General features: G+C 30.6%; 1 protein-coding gene across 1 annotated transcript in view; it reads right to left on the bottom strand.

Moving 5' to 3' along the window:
• Positions 1-19,832, bottom strand: part of LOC107439072 (solute carrier family 12 member 1) — an 84,432-nt gene that overhangs the window by 50,836 nt on the left and 13,764 nt on the right. The window contains exons 3-5 of the mRNA XM_087150985.1: positions 17,311-17,510; positions 10,565-10,642; positions 7,968-8,043 (exon numbers count right to left, since the gene is read on the bottom strand). Coding sequence (XP_087007111.1) covers positions 7,968-8,043; positions 10,565-10,642; positions 17,311-17,510 — 354 coding nt within the window. The remainder of the gene's footprint in view (positions 1-7,967; positions 8,044-10,564; positions 10,643-17,310; positions 17,511-19,832) is intronic.

Below are 19,832 nucleotides of genomic sequence, written 5' to 3'. Positions count from 1 at the left end.
TATACATCTGAGTTCATTAATAAGTCATGCATCATTGTTTTTTTACTTTTCGGATTATAAATTACAGGTCTACTACAAAGTAGAACATTACTAGTTGTAAACTAAAAAAATTTTGTCGGCTGTTGAATAACGCTTATAATATAAAATGGAACTTACACTTACTGGAAATAAAAGGCCCATTAAAGACTGAATTGTTCCTTTCAAAGAATTTATTTGCAGAAGCAAGACAATTATGTTCATCTGAAGATATTTTGATCGAATTTATACGACAGAGAGCTTTTTCAAATTTTCACTAAAGGTTTGAGGGCAATGTAGTTTAAACACAAATCCTCTACTTTCTTTGAACTTTTCTTTTGTGTTAACTCAGTTATTTCGTCTGCCCTTGTCGAGGAACGCTACCATAGGTGTTGTTAGGCCTTTAAAATATGGAAATCGCATCGACTAAGCTACTTTAGCACCTATTTTAAGAAATTTTAAATTATTATGTTCGAGAAATGTTATAAAATGGTTTTTTCGTCTTAGCTTAACAGTAGCCGTTGTTATAAATAAAACTGCATATAAATTTATTTTAATAATTTGCTAGTACCTGGGTTTTGAGAAAATATTTCTGTTTTGAGACTTTCATAAACAGCTGCCAATTATGTTGGTGGCATGCAAATAATTATTATGTTGTGTAGGAAAATGGCGCGATAATAGCATATGTAGCTATTCGGTTTCAGAATTTGGAGGCCAGGCAAAAATAGTCTAGAACTTGTAAAAATCCGAGTTCTTATTCGTATTTATAAGGCATGCACAGGGCCGGATTAACCTATTGCATACCCTCCAACTTATGAGGATTTTGAAAATAATTCTTTCTAGTGGTAGCGAACCAAAGTAGAAATTTTTAAAGCAAATGGATCTCTCATAAAACTTTTATCGGAACTTAAGAATCTAGCCATATGGCCTGCACTTTTATAAGTAATAGTGGACAAGTTATGCTAAAATTAATTTTTTTTTAAATATTAAGACATTAATTTTGCTACCGTCAGAAAAGAAGATTTCTGAAACTACGGGAATTCCGTAGCAGTTGGAGGGTATGTGCCTATAGTATAGGCACACTAGGCACGTGCCTAGGGCCTACAAAATTCAGAGGCCTACGAAAAACTTGGGAGAAAAATTTTTTTTGACAAAAATAATTTAGCTTTAAAAACAACAAGTGTATTTTGCACAAAATTATGAAGATACAAATAAAAATATAATATTTTTCGGTAATAAATTATTTTGCAGAATCTTATGATCTAATTACTTTTTTGCGATTTTTGGATTCAGCGAAATCTTGTATTATGCTGTCGAATTCCAAACTACGCAAAATGTCGTATTCAATAGACATAAGTGCGAGTGATGCCAAACGATCTTGATTCATTGTTGAACGCAACTAATTTTTTATAAATTTTAATCTGGAGAAAGATCTTTCTCCTTCTGCATTTGATCTAAGAATCGACAAATATATTCTTAATGCAATGTGAACGATAGGAAAAGTATTCACAAGTTCATCTTTAATTTAAGCCTTCAACATTTCTTGTGCAGATTTATGTTCACACAAATTTGAAAATAGTAAAGATTCATCTGCAAAGTTTTCCTCTAAATCGGATGAGTAAATTTCAACTGCAATATCGGCAGTATCTTGGTATTGCAGATAAAGTTCTATAAACAAATTTGTAAATTAAAATCCATATTAATAAAAATGTAAAAAAAAAATATGCAAGAAAATTTTAGCATATATTTTGAAAAGAGGGGAGGAGTGGGGAAGAAGGGGAGGGCCCAAAAACAGCTATGCCTAGGGCCTACGAAAGGTATAATCCGGCTCTGGGCATGCATCATTCTTTTTGTTTTTTTACCTCTCTAAAATCTTAATAAATGTTAAGCCTTACTAGAAATACAGAGATGCCAACTTGCTCCGCTTTATAAAAAAGTATCTTCTAGTGGTATCGAAATTCAAGTTATTTTTGGTTTAGTATTTTTCATTTTAAATATTTTTTACACCATTACATATCAAAATTTTTTTTCTCCAATGGCAGGCACTGAACTTGAATCTTTGCCTATACTATGCCAGAATTGTTGCCCATTTCGCGTTACCCAGTGGGCACCTGTGAACCAAAGTCACGAAGGCGAGCAACATTGCCCACGCCACACTGCCACAAACCCGCTTATAGGGTGGGCCACATTCACACATCGCACACTCACACAACAGAGGACAGCACGAAGAGAGAGAAAAACATCCATGCCCAGAGCGGGATTCGAACCCGCAGCCTATGGCTTCGCAGTCAGGCACGCTAACCGCTCGGCCACCAGGCCGGCATTACATATCAAAAATTCCATGAATGATATGAAATGCAGCTTTGTTCATGTGCCATTATTTGTTACATTTTATGTAATCTATTGTTTTTGCTTATGTTCTCATTACAGGATGAATGGGAAAAAGGCCATTATTGGCCTTAGCAGACAAAACAGACCAGACCTATACAATAAGCGTGGTTACTCTTTTAAAAAGTAGGCGCATTTATCCTTATTCTACAAGTTTCACTATTTAATTAGTTACCAATTTATTAAAACTTCTGCAGAAAGCGGAGTAGTTGGCATCCCTGGAAATACATGGATCTTGAAAGACTGAATTGTTTCTTTCAAGGAATTTATTTGTAGAAGCAAGACAATTATGTTTTTCTGAATATAATAACATTATAATATCGACATTTTGATTAAAATTTATACGACAGTGATTTATTTTTATTTTTTCTTAAAGGTTTAAAAGCAATTTAGTTTAAACACAAATGCAGTATTTTCTGCTATGACTTATTAATATAATAGTTTTTAACCTAACCAATTTTAATCTAAGAGTTAAAAGCTTAATTTTGTTCTTCATTATCTGTATATATAAAAAATACGTGTTGATCACATTTGCGTTCAAACTAATTGAATAAACTTGTCTATGAAGTAAAAAATTTTTCCGTATATCATCTAATTTAAATACTGTAAGCAATTGTTTACAACTCAAAAATGAGAGCTCAGATTTAAATCGTTTTTCTTTTTAAATTATTTATTTATTTATTTTTCTTGTGTGCGTATGTAGAGCGTAAATATTATCCACAGGATGAATTATGAACAAATAACTTCCTACTATGTGTAATGCGTAAGTAGAGAGTAATTATTAAACACGAGATGGATTATAAACAAATGACTTCCTACGAAGTGTAGCGCGTGCGTAGAAGGTAAGTATTATCCACGGGATGGATTATGAGCAAATGACTTGATCCTACGAAGTGCAGGAAAATTTAAAAATCAAAAATTGTTAGTACCAACAAATAGCGTGGGAACGGAACTTAAACGAGAGCAATTTTACAGTTAGCAAATGTTGTGTTTTTTCTATTTTAATAAAAGTTTTAAAATGTAAATAATTTTTTATCTTCTTTATGTTTTTTTTTATTATTATTATGTCTGCTTTTTAGTGTATTTACTGAATATCTTACTTGTGTTAGTAAATTTTATTTGTGTTCCAGCGAAGCTTTTAAAATTCTTCCATAAACTTCCACGAATTTCGGTGTCTAGTTCTGTGAGGAATTTGTAATCGATATCAGCACTTTTACTATGGTGCATTTTCTACTCAGCACTAAGCTGCGAGTAAAAAGTAGGCATTACCTTTGATATATCCGTTTCCCAAATTTATATAAACGCAAAGGAAAAAAAATACAATTAAGATACCACTCGTATTAAAAAAATAAAGTTTTAATAATTTATAAAACTACTATCGCAAGGAAGTCGTTGCTTATAACTAGTAATTAGAGATGGGCAAAACTGCTACTTTTCAGTCACTGTTACTTCTGCTACTGGGACCCAAAAGTAACAGTGACAAATAGCAGTGACTGTTATTATTTCGATATAGATATAATCGATATTTTATATCGATTAATCGTTTTTATTTATAAAAACTTTGTATAAATTAATCGATTAAGTGCTTTAGTTAATAATCGATATGATTAGTTTTTAGTTACTTTAATCGATATTATATTTTTATTGTAAAATTAATCGATGGAATTAGTTTTTAGTAAAATTAATCTATATCATCAATTTTTAATGTAGTCAATTAAAATAATTAATCTTTATACTGAGTCATTCTTATGGAAAGAGATAATTTTAAATAATGTATATCGCAGTATGCAATTTAGTAGTATGGTTTTTAATAACTAATATGGGACCTTATTTAATTCTTGTAAAATGTTAAAATAACAAAATCAAAGCTTTTATCTCAGATAAGATATTAAATTAAAACTCATAATTCTTCTCGTTACTAATATTTTCATAATGATATTACAGTGAAAATCTGATCTCAAAATTTTTGTAGTTGAGTTATTGGCATTTAAAAACGATGAATGATGAGATTAATTCAATATTTTATATTATAGAATACTGATTTCTTCATTAAATGTACAGTAAAATGAAAACTTAATCGCAAGTAAATTTTTAGTAATGTTGTCAAACAAAAAATATCACCGTATTAATGAAATTCTTCATAGCTTTTCAAACTTTTATGAAGATTTTTTCTCCTTTATAAAAGAAAAGAATGCGTGGTATGAAAACAAAAATTTATTTAATTTTTTTGTTATGATTATTGTTATGAATTTAGATATTTTCATAATTTTGCGTTTATTTTATCCTTGGCTGGTAGCATTAATTTCGTACACTAGGATCTGTTATAAGAGCCAACAGATGGCGCCACTAAGCATTTTTTTTTAAATTTTGCTGTTCGGAAAGGAGAAATAAACACTATGTTTTAATTTTTCTAATAGATATAAAAAATTCAACTGCTTTATGCAATTGTTATTTATATTTATTTCAGTAAATTACAATTTATCAATATGTTTCTAGGCATGCATAGATGTGTAATTAAGAATCTATGAGTAATAATTGAGCTCTACTAAAGTATTATAGACGAATACCCTAGAAAAAAGGATAAGAAAATCAAATAAAATAGTTCAAAAGTGAATTATCACTTTTAGTTGCTTGAATAAATTTTAGTTGCTTTAGTATTTAGTTGCTCGAATAAATTTAATAGAAAATATTAGCCGCAAAATTTTGATAGGTATAAATCTATAAATAAAAATTGACACTTGCGTTCCCGAGGCATCGAACCTCAGACCTTTCAAACACTAACGCGGCATTGTACCCACTATACACTTTACGTCAGAGTATAAGATTGCTTACAAAAAATTAAATTGTGATTACGTACTTTTAAATATTTATAGATATTTCTTGAAATTTTTACTTATTGTTGATTGTTACATTGTTGATATTTAGTAACTTGTACTAATTTTTCGATTTAAGGGGGAAAAAAGAAGATAAAATTTTTCCTTTTTTTTCACGACTTAAGATATAAATAAAAATGTTTGCTATGTCTGGAAACTTGATGTAAAAAATCCTAATCTTTAAACCTTGGCGAGGTATTCTTTGGCCAAGCTTTAAACAATATCTGTTTCTTCTTCTACTTTTTTATATGCTAATGCATAATTGATATTTATGACCGAAAATTCAGTTCCCTTTAAAGAAGAAAAATCAATAAAAATAATAATTTGTTTTAGATTTCAAGTATGAATATAAACTAAGCTACGGTTGAATATATACAAAAATATTATATATTCGAATTATATCTTGTTCAAATATATAATATTGTATTAAGATTACTATTAAGATTTTTCTATTATCGAACAATTTATCTAATACTAAATTATAAAAATTATCAAATTAAAAATAGAAATCATGGCTTTTTTTAATTTCTTTTTTTCCTCAAACTAAAATAGAGACTGAACTCCGTTATGATATTTGATCAAAAATAACAGCAAAATTTTTCAGAGTGGAGCAGCTTGAATTTAGAAGCGACGAAAATGCTTCCATTCGCAGGGTACGAGCTGGAGCATCGGCCGGCAATATTCACTGGTATTTCAGTATGTTTTTTGGAGCAGTGAATATACCTGTGGCATTTGGAACAGCTAGAGTAGCAGTGATAATTGTCACAGTGACAGTAGCAGTGAAATTTGTCACTGTGACAGTAGCAGTGAAATCTGTCACAGTAACAGTAGCAGTGATTTTTGTCACAGTCACAGTAGCAGTGATTTTTGTCACAGTGACAGTAACAGTGACTTGTCACAGTGACTGCTCCAGTCACTGTGACAACTTTTTGGTTGGAACAGGCTGTCACAGTGACTGCTCCAGTCACTGTGACAAGTCACTGTTACGTTACTTTCGACCCATCTCTACTAGTAATGTTTGCATGGATCTTGTATAAGCAGCTGCTAATATTTTGGGTGGCTGCTTCGGGAATGAAAAGAGTAGAGTAGAAGTTCGACTTCGTAACAACATTCATACATATTAATAAGTCTTTTTTTTTTTTTTTTTTGATGGCAAGCCGGAGATGCTTGATCCACGATTTTCCTTGTCTTTTGCATTAAGTTCAAAATTGGATCGGCTGTTCAACGACGGTTATTAAACAAAGTTTACCCTTACTAAAGATAAATTACTCATTGATGACTAAATTGTTTCTTTCAAAGAATATATTTGCAGAAACAAGATAATTTTGTTCTTTTGAGTATTATAACATCGGTATTTTGATAGAATTTATATGGCAGCGGTTTTTTTAAAATTTTTCACTAAAGGTTTAAAAGCAATTTACTTTAAACGCAAATGCTCTACCTCCTTTAAACTTTTCTTTATGTTAACTCAGTTATTTTGTCCGCCCTTGCCGAGGAACGCTATCTTGGATAGTACTTGGACTAAAACGAGCAACTTTATCACCCATTCTAAGAAATTTTAATTAGTTACCGTTCGAGAGATGTCTATGATATGGTTTTTTCGCATTAGCTTAGTCGTTCTTATAAATAAAACTGTAGACGATTTTGTTTTAGATTTTATTGCACATTCATTACGGTTTAATATTTTTTTATAAGCTCAGTGACCAACAACGTGGCATTACGTATCAGTGTTACGTCACTGAATAATCTGAAATAACATGTTTATTTTGTTTACAGTTGTGTTTTTAAAGCATGTTATGATTGTGATAAATAATTTAAATTGAACCGTAATTAAAATAATGAAAAAATAAGATACTTACTGAACGAAAAATTAATAGAAAAAAAGGTGCTGATTCATAAGGGGAAACCGTAAACAAATCACTATATATAATTGACGTCAATAATGCTTAATTAATTTCGGTAATATGTACTACTATTACATGGCGATTTGCGTAGTTTTTAATGCATACGAAATATACTAAAATAGAAACTACTGTACTATGGTAATGGTTTTTCAATGGTCCACCGTAGGGCGTAAATATCGGGGGAAAAGTACCCGGATTTAACTCGGTAAATTCTATGGTTATCGTAAATAGCTTTTAACTCAACTTATAAATCTTTTAACCTAAAAGTTAAAAGCTAAATTTTGTTCTTTATTTTCACATATTCCTTGAGGTTTGAGTAAGTGCAGTTAAATATAATTATCCTATATAGTAGATGGTAAATTCAATGAATGTTCATATTTAATTATTTATTCTTTTGTCCAACACAAATTAAACATTTATATCCTAGAGGAATGTGCTCATAAAAAATCTGTGATGATTTGCAACTTTGACATTAACTTTTTCTTCATAATCTTACACCATTTTCGAAATTGGAACGTTAACTTCTCTTTCTTTCTTCTTTTTTTTTACCAAATCATTGGGGTCGCTTGAAATAGCATACAACCAGTTCACGGTACTTAGCTTATTTCACAAATTGTGAAATATATTCCCCAAAATGCACTAAGAAGGCTGGTGTGCAATTTTATTTCTGAAAATTTCGGCCGTAAGTAAAAAATTATAATTTTGTCATTAAAATTTGTGTAATTACACTAGATTAGATTAAAATATGATCAAAGTTCGAGTAATTCTTAATAGTTTAAGAACTTACTTATTCCGCATTGCCCAGTCATCCAGCCCATTCTAAGAAATAGCATCACTCCCCAAATGTTCAAGAGACAACGAATCTAAAGAATGAAAAAGCACATCAAATCAGGTATTAAAAATTCCCATCGCGTTAATGTTTTTCTTTCACAATGCACTGTTATTAGGCCAAAAGTATCCACACACCAAGTGGTATGGAATTGTCGTTATAAATTACGATTATGTTGGTCTTCTTTTTGTCAACCCGCACACGACTAGAGAGCCGTCCCATCAATTTTTCGTTGGTGCTCAAAGGAAGTCGCTTTCAAGCATGTATCGCAGCTGAAAGTGAGATCTGGCATTAAGGATTGTAGATTTGGCTAGTTTCTTGTACCGCGATTCAATTCGTTTTAAAGATGTTCTACTGAAATTAAATCGGAGCTCTGAGGCAGCCAATCTAGTTCTTGAAAACCCAGGTTGTCAAATCATTGACTGCACGAATTTCGATGTCTGAATGAAGTAGTTATCTTGCTGGAAGGAAAATGGGCCTTCCTCAAAATATTTCCATAGAGTTGGTTGAGCAGCCTTGTCCAGAATGTCCTCTATTTATCCCAGAGTACATAGTTCCAACCATTAGGAACTAAGGGACCAAGGCTAAACCATAAAGAACACTTCAACACTACGATGTTTTAGTTGGGTGTATGGTTACTTCTGACCACATAGTATATCATGATTTTATTCAATTGAATAAGTTACTACAAATTTATTGTTCAAATAAGACGTAAGCATTTGTGGTTATTGCTGACACTCCTCCTACTTCTTGTGACCAAAAATAAGCAAATCACAAACCCCATGCTTACGTCAGAAACTCACCCCACTTGCTTTTTGCCTTGATTTTAACAGTAGAAACTCCAAAGTTACGAAGGAATTCAAATAATCGACGTAAATTTAAATTAGACAACAATTATGTTATGATTCATTTTGCAGAATTTTGAGTAGAGCATTCTTTGGGAATCTTTTTTGCTTTCTTTGTGTGAGCGAAGCTGTTGACATGTGAAAGCACTAGGAAAAAAATTTTCCTAACATTTTCTTCACCCAAACTTAACCTTAATTTCTCCATGTGTAACTTTTCTCAAATATATTTTTAAAAAACAATTACATATTAGTGCATTATCACTGCGTTGCCCATACATTTCCTCCTATCTTGTCAGCAAGAATAAGCAAATCACACACTCCTCTCCTCATTAGTTGCTTACAATTTGAACAACCCCTTGACGGTCGCGAATAAATATTTAAGCTAGAAAAACAAACATGTTATCGAAATCTAATAAATCACAACTCAAAAAATCTTGACATCAAACCCCCTTTGATTACTAGAGGAAACAGCGAAAGTTAAGAAGGGATTATTGAAATTATTATTTTATCTAGGGATTATTATTTTATCTATAAATTAAACTAATTTTGATGACTCAACGTCACTACAGGCCATAGTTGATCACATCATATAGTGTAAAGACGCTACGAATGCATTCTCGTCCCGTTAAACTAATCAGAAGCGCTTCATTTGAAGAGAGTTAACTTTTAGTTCATTTATTAAATAATCGCCTACCTTCCTCACTAGTGATTCTACAGATTTCGATATAATTTTACCTTATTCATCACTCAAAGAATTATTTCCATTCCCGAAAATGCATTTTTTGCAATCAACATTGTGATATACTTTGTATGTAGAACATTAAATGTATGAGATAGAGAAAACAGTAAGTGTGCCTTGCAATAAAAGTAAATTTAATCAAGCCTTTATATTCACATTTTCTTAAATTCTTCTGTTCATGTAACTATAGATATATATAGATTCCTTTATTAAATGTATATTTCTTTATTTATTTCAATTACTTGTTTACTGCGCAAAACGACATTATAAAAATGCTGAAAGTAATATTCCTGTAATTTATTCATTGATAAGCAGCTTGAATGAGAATTTTGATGAATTTAAATATGAATAAAAAAACCAAATTTAAAATCTATTTTAAGTACAGGGTTATTCATAATTCCCTCCGCGGTTTCGAAGCGTTATAGTAAAAAATGAAGACGAATATGGCAAAAAAGAACATATGAAATTATTCAAGAATTATTCCGAAAGTATTTAAGTTTTAACTTAAGCAGTTGCCGATAGATGGCAGTAACATGTACCACTGAAGCCAGTTATAGTAAAGAAAAATGGCGTTTACAGGTGGAGGGAATTATGAATATCCCTGTAGATTAAGTTTCCGAACCGCTTTTCTGACTTACATATTGCTAATATGTATTTCAGATTTTGATTACCTCTATATTTAGAGGGCAAAATGCAAAAAGCCGAAGACATTGTAAAAGAGACGTGTTTATTCAGAGATTAAACCTTTTCGCTTTTGATTTCATAATATAGTTCGTAAGTTGCATTAAGAAATTAAGCATTTTTAAGGAATATACTTTGAAGATTGAATCTTCGCATTTAGAAAATTGATCATTTCGATCAAAAATTACTTAGTTCGATTTCGATGCTTCCATTATTCTTAAAAGTTAACGTTTCTGCACATATCCGACATTGAGTAAAATTAATAAACTATTATTGTTAGAGAAACTTACGTAAACACCTTTGATCCATCCAAATTTTATGGCACCCGTAAATTGACCTTTACCCGGATGAAGAGCTGGATGACACTCCTATATATATATAAAAAAAGAATTATATATATTAAGGGACATCGACCATATGTATCTATCTAATGGAATTATATCTATCTATCTATCGAATTGAATCTTAATTTTGAAAAATATTAAAAAATTAAAAAGCCAGAAAACAAGATAAGGAAAAGATATAACCTCTTCATCAGCTCACACAACTATATCCGCAAATTGTGCATTAATATTGTCAAAGCAAAATATATCAATTCAATAGTGTGAGAAGCACCAAAAAAATTAAAACAAAAATAAATCATATTAAGCGAAGCATAAAGTAAAAAATAGAAATAAAATTTCTATTCTAATCAATCTCTATTTTCTTTTCTTATTTGTCTCTTTATTGTGTTATAATTATATATATATATATATATATATATATATATATATATATATATATATATATATATATATATATATATATATATATATATAATAAAAATGTAGAGAAAATCACGGAAAAAATTTAAAGATGTATAACCTTTTATTTCCATGTTTTCTCTATAATTTTAACAAGATCTTTTAATTATAATTATAATTTTAAATTGATCAAGAGCATATATATATATATGCAATGTTTTTGATCACCATGAAATAAAAATTCCTTGTCTCAAATATTGAAAATTTACATCTACGAGGTAAAGAATATTTTTATTTAACCTCTTCAGAGACCCAAGGTAGGCATTATGGTACTTAACCAAAAACAGGGCACGCACAACCTGGAAAAATTGGGTAGCTTTTCTAAAGACTATTTTATTTATATTTTGAAAGTTTATTTTTAATTTAGTTTTTTGAAATGACTTTTGAAATTTTCTTACCCTGATAAATATTAAATATTTTTAACTTTTAAGAAAGAAAAATATTCATACTTCAAAAATATGTATATTTTTTAAAATTTAGCTATTGCTTCAAAACAATTTCCAGGTCGTGCCATATCGGGTCGCCGAAGACTCCCAGTGTAGTAAATGGTGACTGGTGAACATTAGATCTGTTGGGTCACAAAATCCTCCATTATTAATCCCAATATTAGTAATCCCATAATCCCAATAGTAGTAATTTTTATAAATAAATTATTGATTGTCAATTAATAATTGGTTACTTAAAGCAATAGAAATTATTTGTTTTACCTAACATTAAACAATCAAAATTTAATCGGTATAATTAAAAATTGTTAACTAGTGTGTCTAAAAAATGTGTTTTACTTCACATTTCAATAGAACAGGTTTTATTAATTATTTTAAATATAACTGAAAAAAATATAAAATTATCTCGATAATTTTAGAATGTATATATCTTAATTAAACAAGGTTTTCCGTATTATTTGCTCTTAATTTTTTGTTTTAGATGTAAAAGTCGCCAATGGCAATTTGGCAATGGAAAAGTCGCCAATTAATTTAGACCCACGCCAAAATGTAATGAAAACGACCCAATTTTTTAGGTTTACAACTACTATTGCTCAACTCCTTAGCCTTGTAATTTTGAACCCATAATTTTTGGACAAGGGAACTCCTGGATTAAGTTTTGGGAGAAATTTGCCTTCGTGGAGGATTTTTTGATGGAACTAACACTCATTTGTGTTACATGGGGAGGAAAACCACGAAAACTTCCCATGGTCAGTCTGACGATGAGGGGACTATAACTCATGATCCGGTCTACCACTGAGGACATTTTACATAAGCACTAAGGGGCTGTGCGAACCGGGTGCAGAATTCGTAATGACCAGCCATTGCTGGGATTCGAACCCGGTTCACCTCACTGGAAAGTGAACGCTCTATCCCTTTAGCCACCACGGCTCTACGTTAATCATTTTATTTTATAACCTTCGTTGAGCAGCCGACCCAATTTCATGGGTTTACGACTACTTACGTTCAACTCCGTAGCCTTGTGATTTTGAACCAATCCAGAAGACAAGGAAACTCCCGGATCAGTACCCCCAGAGGTATTGATTTGTTGTGGGAACATGGAGGACTTTGAGACTCGACAGATTTAACGTGCATCAGTCACCATTTACTACACGGGGAGTCTTCGGCCGGCGAGGATCGAACCCACGACCTCTTGTATATGGGCCCAGCGCCCTACCGACCAGGCTATCCCGGCCCTACGTTAATCATTGTACTCACCTGACAAGTTGAATAAAAAATAATAAAATAGCAAATAACATGCGATAAAATCCCCTTTTGATTAAAAAGAAATGTAAGCTAGTTGACGTCTGACCTATTATCTTTTAAATATTTTTTTAAAAAAATAAAAAACAGGAACATTTGAAGTTTAGTTAATAACTTCGGCTAATGCTGAACCAATGAGAAATGTTTGAACGATTTCTTTGGACAAAAACTAACCCACTAGAGCAAAAATAAGGACAAAAATAACCTTAACCCCACTGCCTTTTGATCTAACATGCGAAAAAAACTTTAAGTAAATATTTATTATTTTTTATTGTTTTACTTAGTAATGGTCGAAAAAATTTTGACAAGTAAGGTATACAATTTCTTCCATCATTTTAAAAAATATAATAAAATATAAAAGAATAAAGCAAAATTAGATTTCAGAAAAGTCAGATGTTTAAAATTTATTTTTTAAGGCTCAATTTTGCTCAAATTTTGCATTTTACTCAAATTTTGTAAAACTAAATTCTTCAAACAGATGCAAAAAAAAACTGTATACCTTACAATTCGAAATTTTTTCTATCATTGTTAAAAAAAATTTAAAAAAATAAATATTTCATAAAAGTCATATTTTGCGTATCTTTGGATAACGGAATTTTATAAATGTGGGGAAAATTTTTTAAATTCGCTTAAAAAATTCTTTAGATACGGCGAAATACACTGAAAGTAAAACTTAAATTGAAGGGTCAAAACTTTGGAGCTTTCTCCTGACCAAACTATGGGGGCCATGGTTCCCAAATTGCAGCTAACCCCCATAATATGGGGTCAGAAGTCTGAATCCGTCGAAAAAAGGCATGTTTATTCAGAGATACGTTTTTTGGCTTCTTAAATATCGTCTGCTCGTATTAATTAGCATATTTGAAATCACCCCCTCGAGTTATTAAGATTAAGTCCTAGAACGTGAAGATCAGATCATTAGATCAAAAGTTATTCAGGGAAGTCCATTTTTATTTTGCTCACTGTATACGTATTTAGTTGAAAAAAACTTAATAATTGTCTTGTCTGTATTTAGTTGAAAAAACTTAATAATCTGAAGTCTTACTCTGACCTACATTTAAATAGTGACGTATTTTCATGATTTATCACATAGAATGACGAAATTATAAATAAAAATAGATGATAGCATAAATTTTGATTGTCAACAGTCATTTTAGTTATGCACGTATATTTTTATTCCTTCCAAGATAATTTATGTTTTTGGAATTATGTCGTTGTTTTTTTATACTACAATGACTCGACAGTCTGTTGTATTTATTAATCACTGCATTTCGTCAGATAGTGGAAATTTATTAAACCGAATTCTATCACTTCGTTCGGTATTGAATGGAGTGATTTAATTTTAGAAGCACCTTATTAATTAGCTTATACATTTCTTCACATTCTCTTACGTAATCACTCATTTTGACTAAAGATGCTTTAAAGGATGCTGTAATAATAGGATCACATTTTAGGAGAATGTTACAGGAATAATGATAATGGTTGGAGAGAAAAAAAACATTGTAAGGAAGATTACTAACGGGACAATCGCAGGTATTAATAATTTAAAGGACATATGTGGAGATAAAAAACACAATAATTATTTATTTATAGCCTGGAGAATATGGGGAAAGACAGGTTAGTGGGGTGAAACCAGATACATCAATTTTAGCGAAATTAGTGTTGTTAGTTGTTAATATTTCTAATTCCACTCGCTAATATCAGCAAGCCTGTTTGATGAAACCTAGAGAATTTAGAGATTCTTACTTTTTTTAAGTGGCGCCATCTATGGCCAAGAACACGACTTCCGCCCCATATATGCCTTACAACCTGTTTATAGGGAGCACCCATTCATTCACAGATCGATCACCAATTCAGTAACCCCGGCGGTACAATTTGTTATGGGAACATGGAGGACTTTGTGACCCGACATATTCAGCGTGGATCAATCACCTTTTACTACACGGGGAGTCTTTGACCGGTAGGGATTGAACCCATGATCCCTTGGACATGAGCCCAACATCCTACCACCGAAATTAGTTCTGTTTTCTACTCTCTGAATTACTTTCTACGAAGTAAGAATATTGTTGTTGAATTCATGTATGATTTAGTTTGTTTTACTCTGTCAACTTTATAATGTTCTTTCGTTTTTAAGCTATCCTTATTTATTAATCATTACAGTTACAAAAAATCTTTTTAGCCCAACGTATGGGTTTACTAAGGAATCATACCATAACTAACAATAACGATTTGGTCCAGTAGTAGTATAATTCTGTTTAGATGACGCCGGCTCTCGTGAAGTTGCTATATGACCAGGGAGCGATTTTCTAATCCAGCGACTTTTAATGACTCGCTCTCCAGCTTGGCTTCTGAATCTCCTCTGTAGAGTTTATATATCCACCTGGTCTTACTACACTAGTTGGGTAATATCAGTAGAGCATTTATGACATTTTAGAAAGTATATACTGTACTTAACTAAACAATAAATATCTTGATTAAATCTAACAGTTTCTGGGTCAAACAGTTTAGATCCAACAGGTCTTTCAATTTTATCTATCCGGTTTAACCACACTTTACCATATATGGCAGTACTTTTACTTTCGTTACTTGTACCGCCGGAACAAGTAAAAAGTACGTACTTTTACTTGTACTTCGTTACTTTTTAAATTTAGTACTTTTACTTGTACTTTCGTTACTTTTTTAGGGAAAAAGTACAAGTATTTGTAACGGAAATATCGTTACTTTTTTTCTAAAACTCGGTAAGCTTTCTAAAAAAAAAATATTAAATTGAAAAAAAATGCTTAGGTTTTTTTTTAATTAATAAAATTAAGGTGCAATATACATGCATTCACAGCTAACTTCGTGTTTAAATACCTTCTGTTTCAACTTATACTGCACATTCAATTATTTTTTACTAGCTCAAAGATCACAAAGCTATCTGAAACCCTGTGTTTGCTTTGTTTACGTTTGTGCTTTTGAAACGCGTCTCTAAAGAGTAAAACAATCTTAAATCAATGGTAATTTAAATAAATGAAAATAATAAACTAAAAATTAAAATCAATAGATAAAATTTCTTTTTCGTGCAAATCCATAAGAAGTTTGAAATTAAAACTATATTTGATTTTAAAATTATACTATACGATTATATTATAAAATTATATTATAATATTCTTTCGAATTTAAAAATAAATTTAAATCCATAACTTTCGAAATTAAAAATAATTAAATAAATGACAACAATTTGGCAAAAACTTTAAAGAGCATAAGAATATTATTCAATAAAATTTTAGGTTACTTTGAATTTTCGATTTCCTAGAAATGTACTTTTAAATCGTTACTTTTTTTGCTTAGTACTTGTACTTTTACTTGTACTTTTTACTCGTTACTTTTTTTGCTTAGTACTTGTACTTTTACTTGTACTTTTTACTCGTTACTTTTTAAAATATGAACTTTTTACTTTTTACTCGTTACTTTTTAAGAGTAACGTTGCCATATATGCACTTTACCCTACTTGCATTGAGTAAATATTTTAGTAAACGCAGAATATCTTTTTTATGAATCTTAAATAATTTAAAATATTTTATATTTTTTACGTTTTTACAGGAGAAAACAAATAATTATAAACTTTTAGTGCATTTAATGGAGTTTAATATTAATGCTTAAAAAATATTAAGAGCCAGCGGGCATACGGGGGTTAACATAAACAAGAAAACTTCTTTTTGATGTCTTTTCTGTAAATTTCAACACTATAATTTAACTGCAGTGTTTCATTTTATTTTTTATTTTAAAGCAATTGGTATTTAGTGGTTTAAAATTCCCAAGTGATTTCTCTGAATTTAGCTCAATTATTCGTTAGGAGGTAATAATGTATAGCTTAGGAGTTCGTCAATAACTAATTGATTTTTCTTTGAGAGTTCCGATGTCATTTCCTGAAATTTTGACACTAAAACACATCTCTAATATTAATTTCATTTTGATTTTAAAACAACTGGCATTTCATGGCTTAAAATTTGAGAACTGTTTCTCTGAATTAAGCTCAATACATTGTTTAGTAGTCCATCAATCCTTTAGCTATTTTGGACTCTGTAGAGATATTCCGAGGCTTTCTAAAGGGATCGTTGATTGGAAAAGTCGAATGAGAAAGAACAAAAGAATATTTACAAAGTTCTGTTTAGGAAACTAAATTTTTATTCTCATTAAGTTTGAAAACAAAATTTTAAAAAATCGTTAATTATTGTTGAAAAATCATGTTATCTAATATATTTACATAAATAAATTTTTGTAAATATATAAGAATATATAAATAATAAGAATACAGTAAAAAAAATAAATTTGCTACTTTTTTCATCTGATTGTGACATATCGATGTTGCAAATGGCAGTCATTTTTAAAATGGTGTTTTCTTTTGACAGTAACGCCATCTGTTGACGAAACTCGTTGCTAATTTTAAAACTTGTTAAGAATAAATAAACTGGTTTCTTGAGCACCTAAGGATAATTTTAATTAACTCACGGGTATGGTGGTGGGTTGATGCAAAGCTTCAAGAGATGGTCTGACAACATATTTGTGTGTGGTCATGGAATTCGTGTAGCTCTCGAGCCTGGGGGCGGCTTCTAATTGGTAATCCAAGACGCAGTGGTCAGAATCTTTGAAGAGTTCCAAGAAAATGGAATTTGCGAAACTGTCCTTTCTGGAAACTTTCCTCGGTAAACCTAAACATAAAAGAAAAATAGATAATTAAACAAGAAAGAAATCAGTGCTAGCAAAAGCAATTTATTACTATTTTGATAATTTAGAATTATAGGAAGATTGCATACCCATATTAACAGTTTAAAAAGATATGGAACGCTTCGGAGTCATAAAATGTGGTAAAATTATTATGAATTCTATTTGTTGTAAAAACTTCAGCTTAAGTTCATTATTCCCTGAAAAGAAATATTTCTCAAATATTGAAGGCCGCCATGACAGTCGGTGCAAAGCGTAATTTTGGCCCGAGATTATTTTTATTTGCTTTTTTTTATTGCAAAAAACTAAAATTTGTGACTTTGCGAAATCGTTCTTCGCTAACCCATTACGTATACAGTGTTGCCAACTTTCTGCGCTTTTTGAGAAAATTTCTTCTAGTGGTTATTCTTTGTTTTGGGAATTTAATTTAAAGTCATTTTCCACTACACTACATGCAAATCTAAATATTCCCCGCAGGTTTGTCGTAATGTTTTTTTTCTGTGGTTTTTTCTGTGTGTGTGTATATAAATACGTTAACATTAAATTATCACTTTCCTTGTGGCAATATTTTTTTATAATCGTCGTTGAACAGCCGACCCAATTTTTAGGGTTTACGACAACTAACGCTCAACTCCGTAACCTTGTAATTTTGAACCCAATCCAGAAGACAAAGAAACTCCAGGCTCAAGTAATGGGACAAATTAGCCTTCGTGGAAAACTTTTAGAAGGAACCAACCTGCATTTGCATTATATGGAAAGGAAAACCACGAAAACCTCCCACTGTTAACCTCACGGCAAAGGGAACTCTAACCCATGACTCGTCTACCACTGAGGATATTTTACGTCAGCACTGTGGTCAGTGCAAGCTGGATGCGGAATTCGTATCGACCAGATATCGCTGGGATTCGAACCCGGTTCACCTCATTGCAAGGCGAACTCTCTATCCCCTGAGCCATCACGGCTCATGGTAGCAAAATTGAGAACTTTTTGAAATATGCGATTTTAGTCTAGAAATTTGATTTCGACTGATGCCATGATTTTTTTTTTTTTGAAATACGATCCCGGCATATATAGTGAGTCGCAAAAATTTTCCAATCTAAAGATAATTTCTTTTTTTTTTACGAAAATGAGAGAATGAAATACATTTCCTATAGTGAACAAATATTTTATTGAATCATATATTATCTATTCTGATCCAACATTGTTTGTCATCTTTCGAACGGTAGCATGATTCCACGCGCATAAAAGTTTTGTTCTTTGCTGGCAAAAAAAGATTATCCAAGTGATTTTCTAGACCTTATTTGAACCTTATTTGGAGTAATCAATTTTTTCAATTGTAAAAAGCTACACATTTCATACATTTTGAACATAAATAAAGATATCTTTATATTAAACAATAGCTATACAATGCAAAAATTTAAAAATAATTCTAGCTTAACTCCAAATTTTTGCAGTATTTAATTTATAACTATTCTCTTTAAATTGTGAAATGTGATTTTTTGACGAAAATTCGAACTTAAATGTTTTTTTTTTTTTTTTTTTTTTTTATAATCAAGTTCACGGAGATTGATACTACACATTGCAATTCAGAATTATCTTTTACGATCCAATAAAAGAACAGATTTGTTTCAATTTCATTGAGATCGTAAATTCCATCGAGTAAAGTGACCTTAAACGAAAATTGCGAGACCGCTTGAGGCCTACACAGAACAAAAACACAAACCAAGTACACAAAGTAATAAATTCTATTGACTTTAAGCAATGTGCGGTTGACGCGTAAATAATAAAATTTTCTTGAAATAGGAGGAAAATAGAAATCCCTCAAAAATCAGACAGTCGCAGACAGCTTGGCGACTTCGCATTATACAATACAGCATTAACATATACATTGCGGCAATATCGTGACGACTGTTTTCGAAATAAACGATTCAACTGTACTTTAATTCAGGCTAATGATAGGATTTGTTTCCTTTAACAATATCACTACGTTGTGAAATTTTGAAAATTATAATCTTAATATTCATTAAAAAAAAAAGAAGGAATATATATATATATATATATATATATATATATATATATATATATATATATATATATATATATATATATATATATATATATATATATATATATATATATATATATATCTTTTTTTATGAAAAAGGAAAGGAAATTTTCTTATAGTGAATAAATATTTTATTGAACCATATATTATCTATTCTGATCCAACATTGTTTGCTATTTTTCTAACGGTAGCATGATTCCATGCGCATAATAATTTTGTTCTTTGCTGGTAAAAAATATAAAAA

Source organism: Parasteatoda tepidariorum, chromosome 9, assembly GCF_982258835.1.
Source record: "Parasteatoda tepidariorum strain Cologne lab strain chromosome 9, Ptep-v5.0, whole genome shotgun sequence".
Taxonomy (NCBI): Eukaryota; Metazoa; Arthropoda; class Arachnida; order Araneae; family Theridiidae; genus Parasteatoda; species Parasteatoda tepidariorum.
This window is presented reverse-complemented; position numbering and strand designations above follow the sequence as displayed.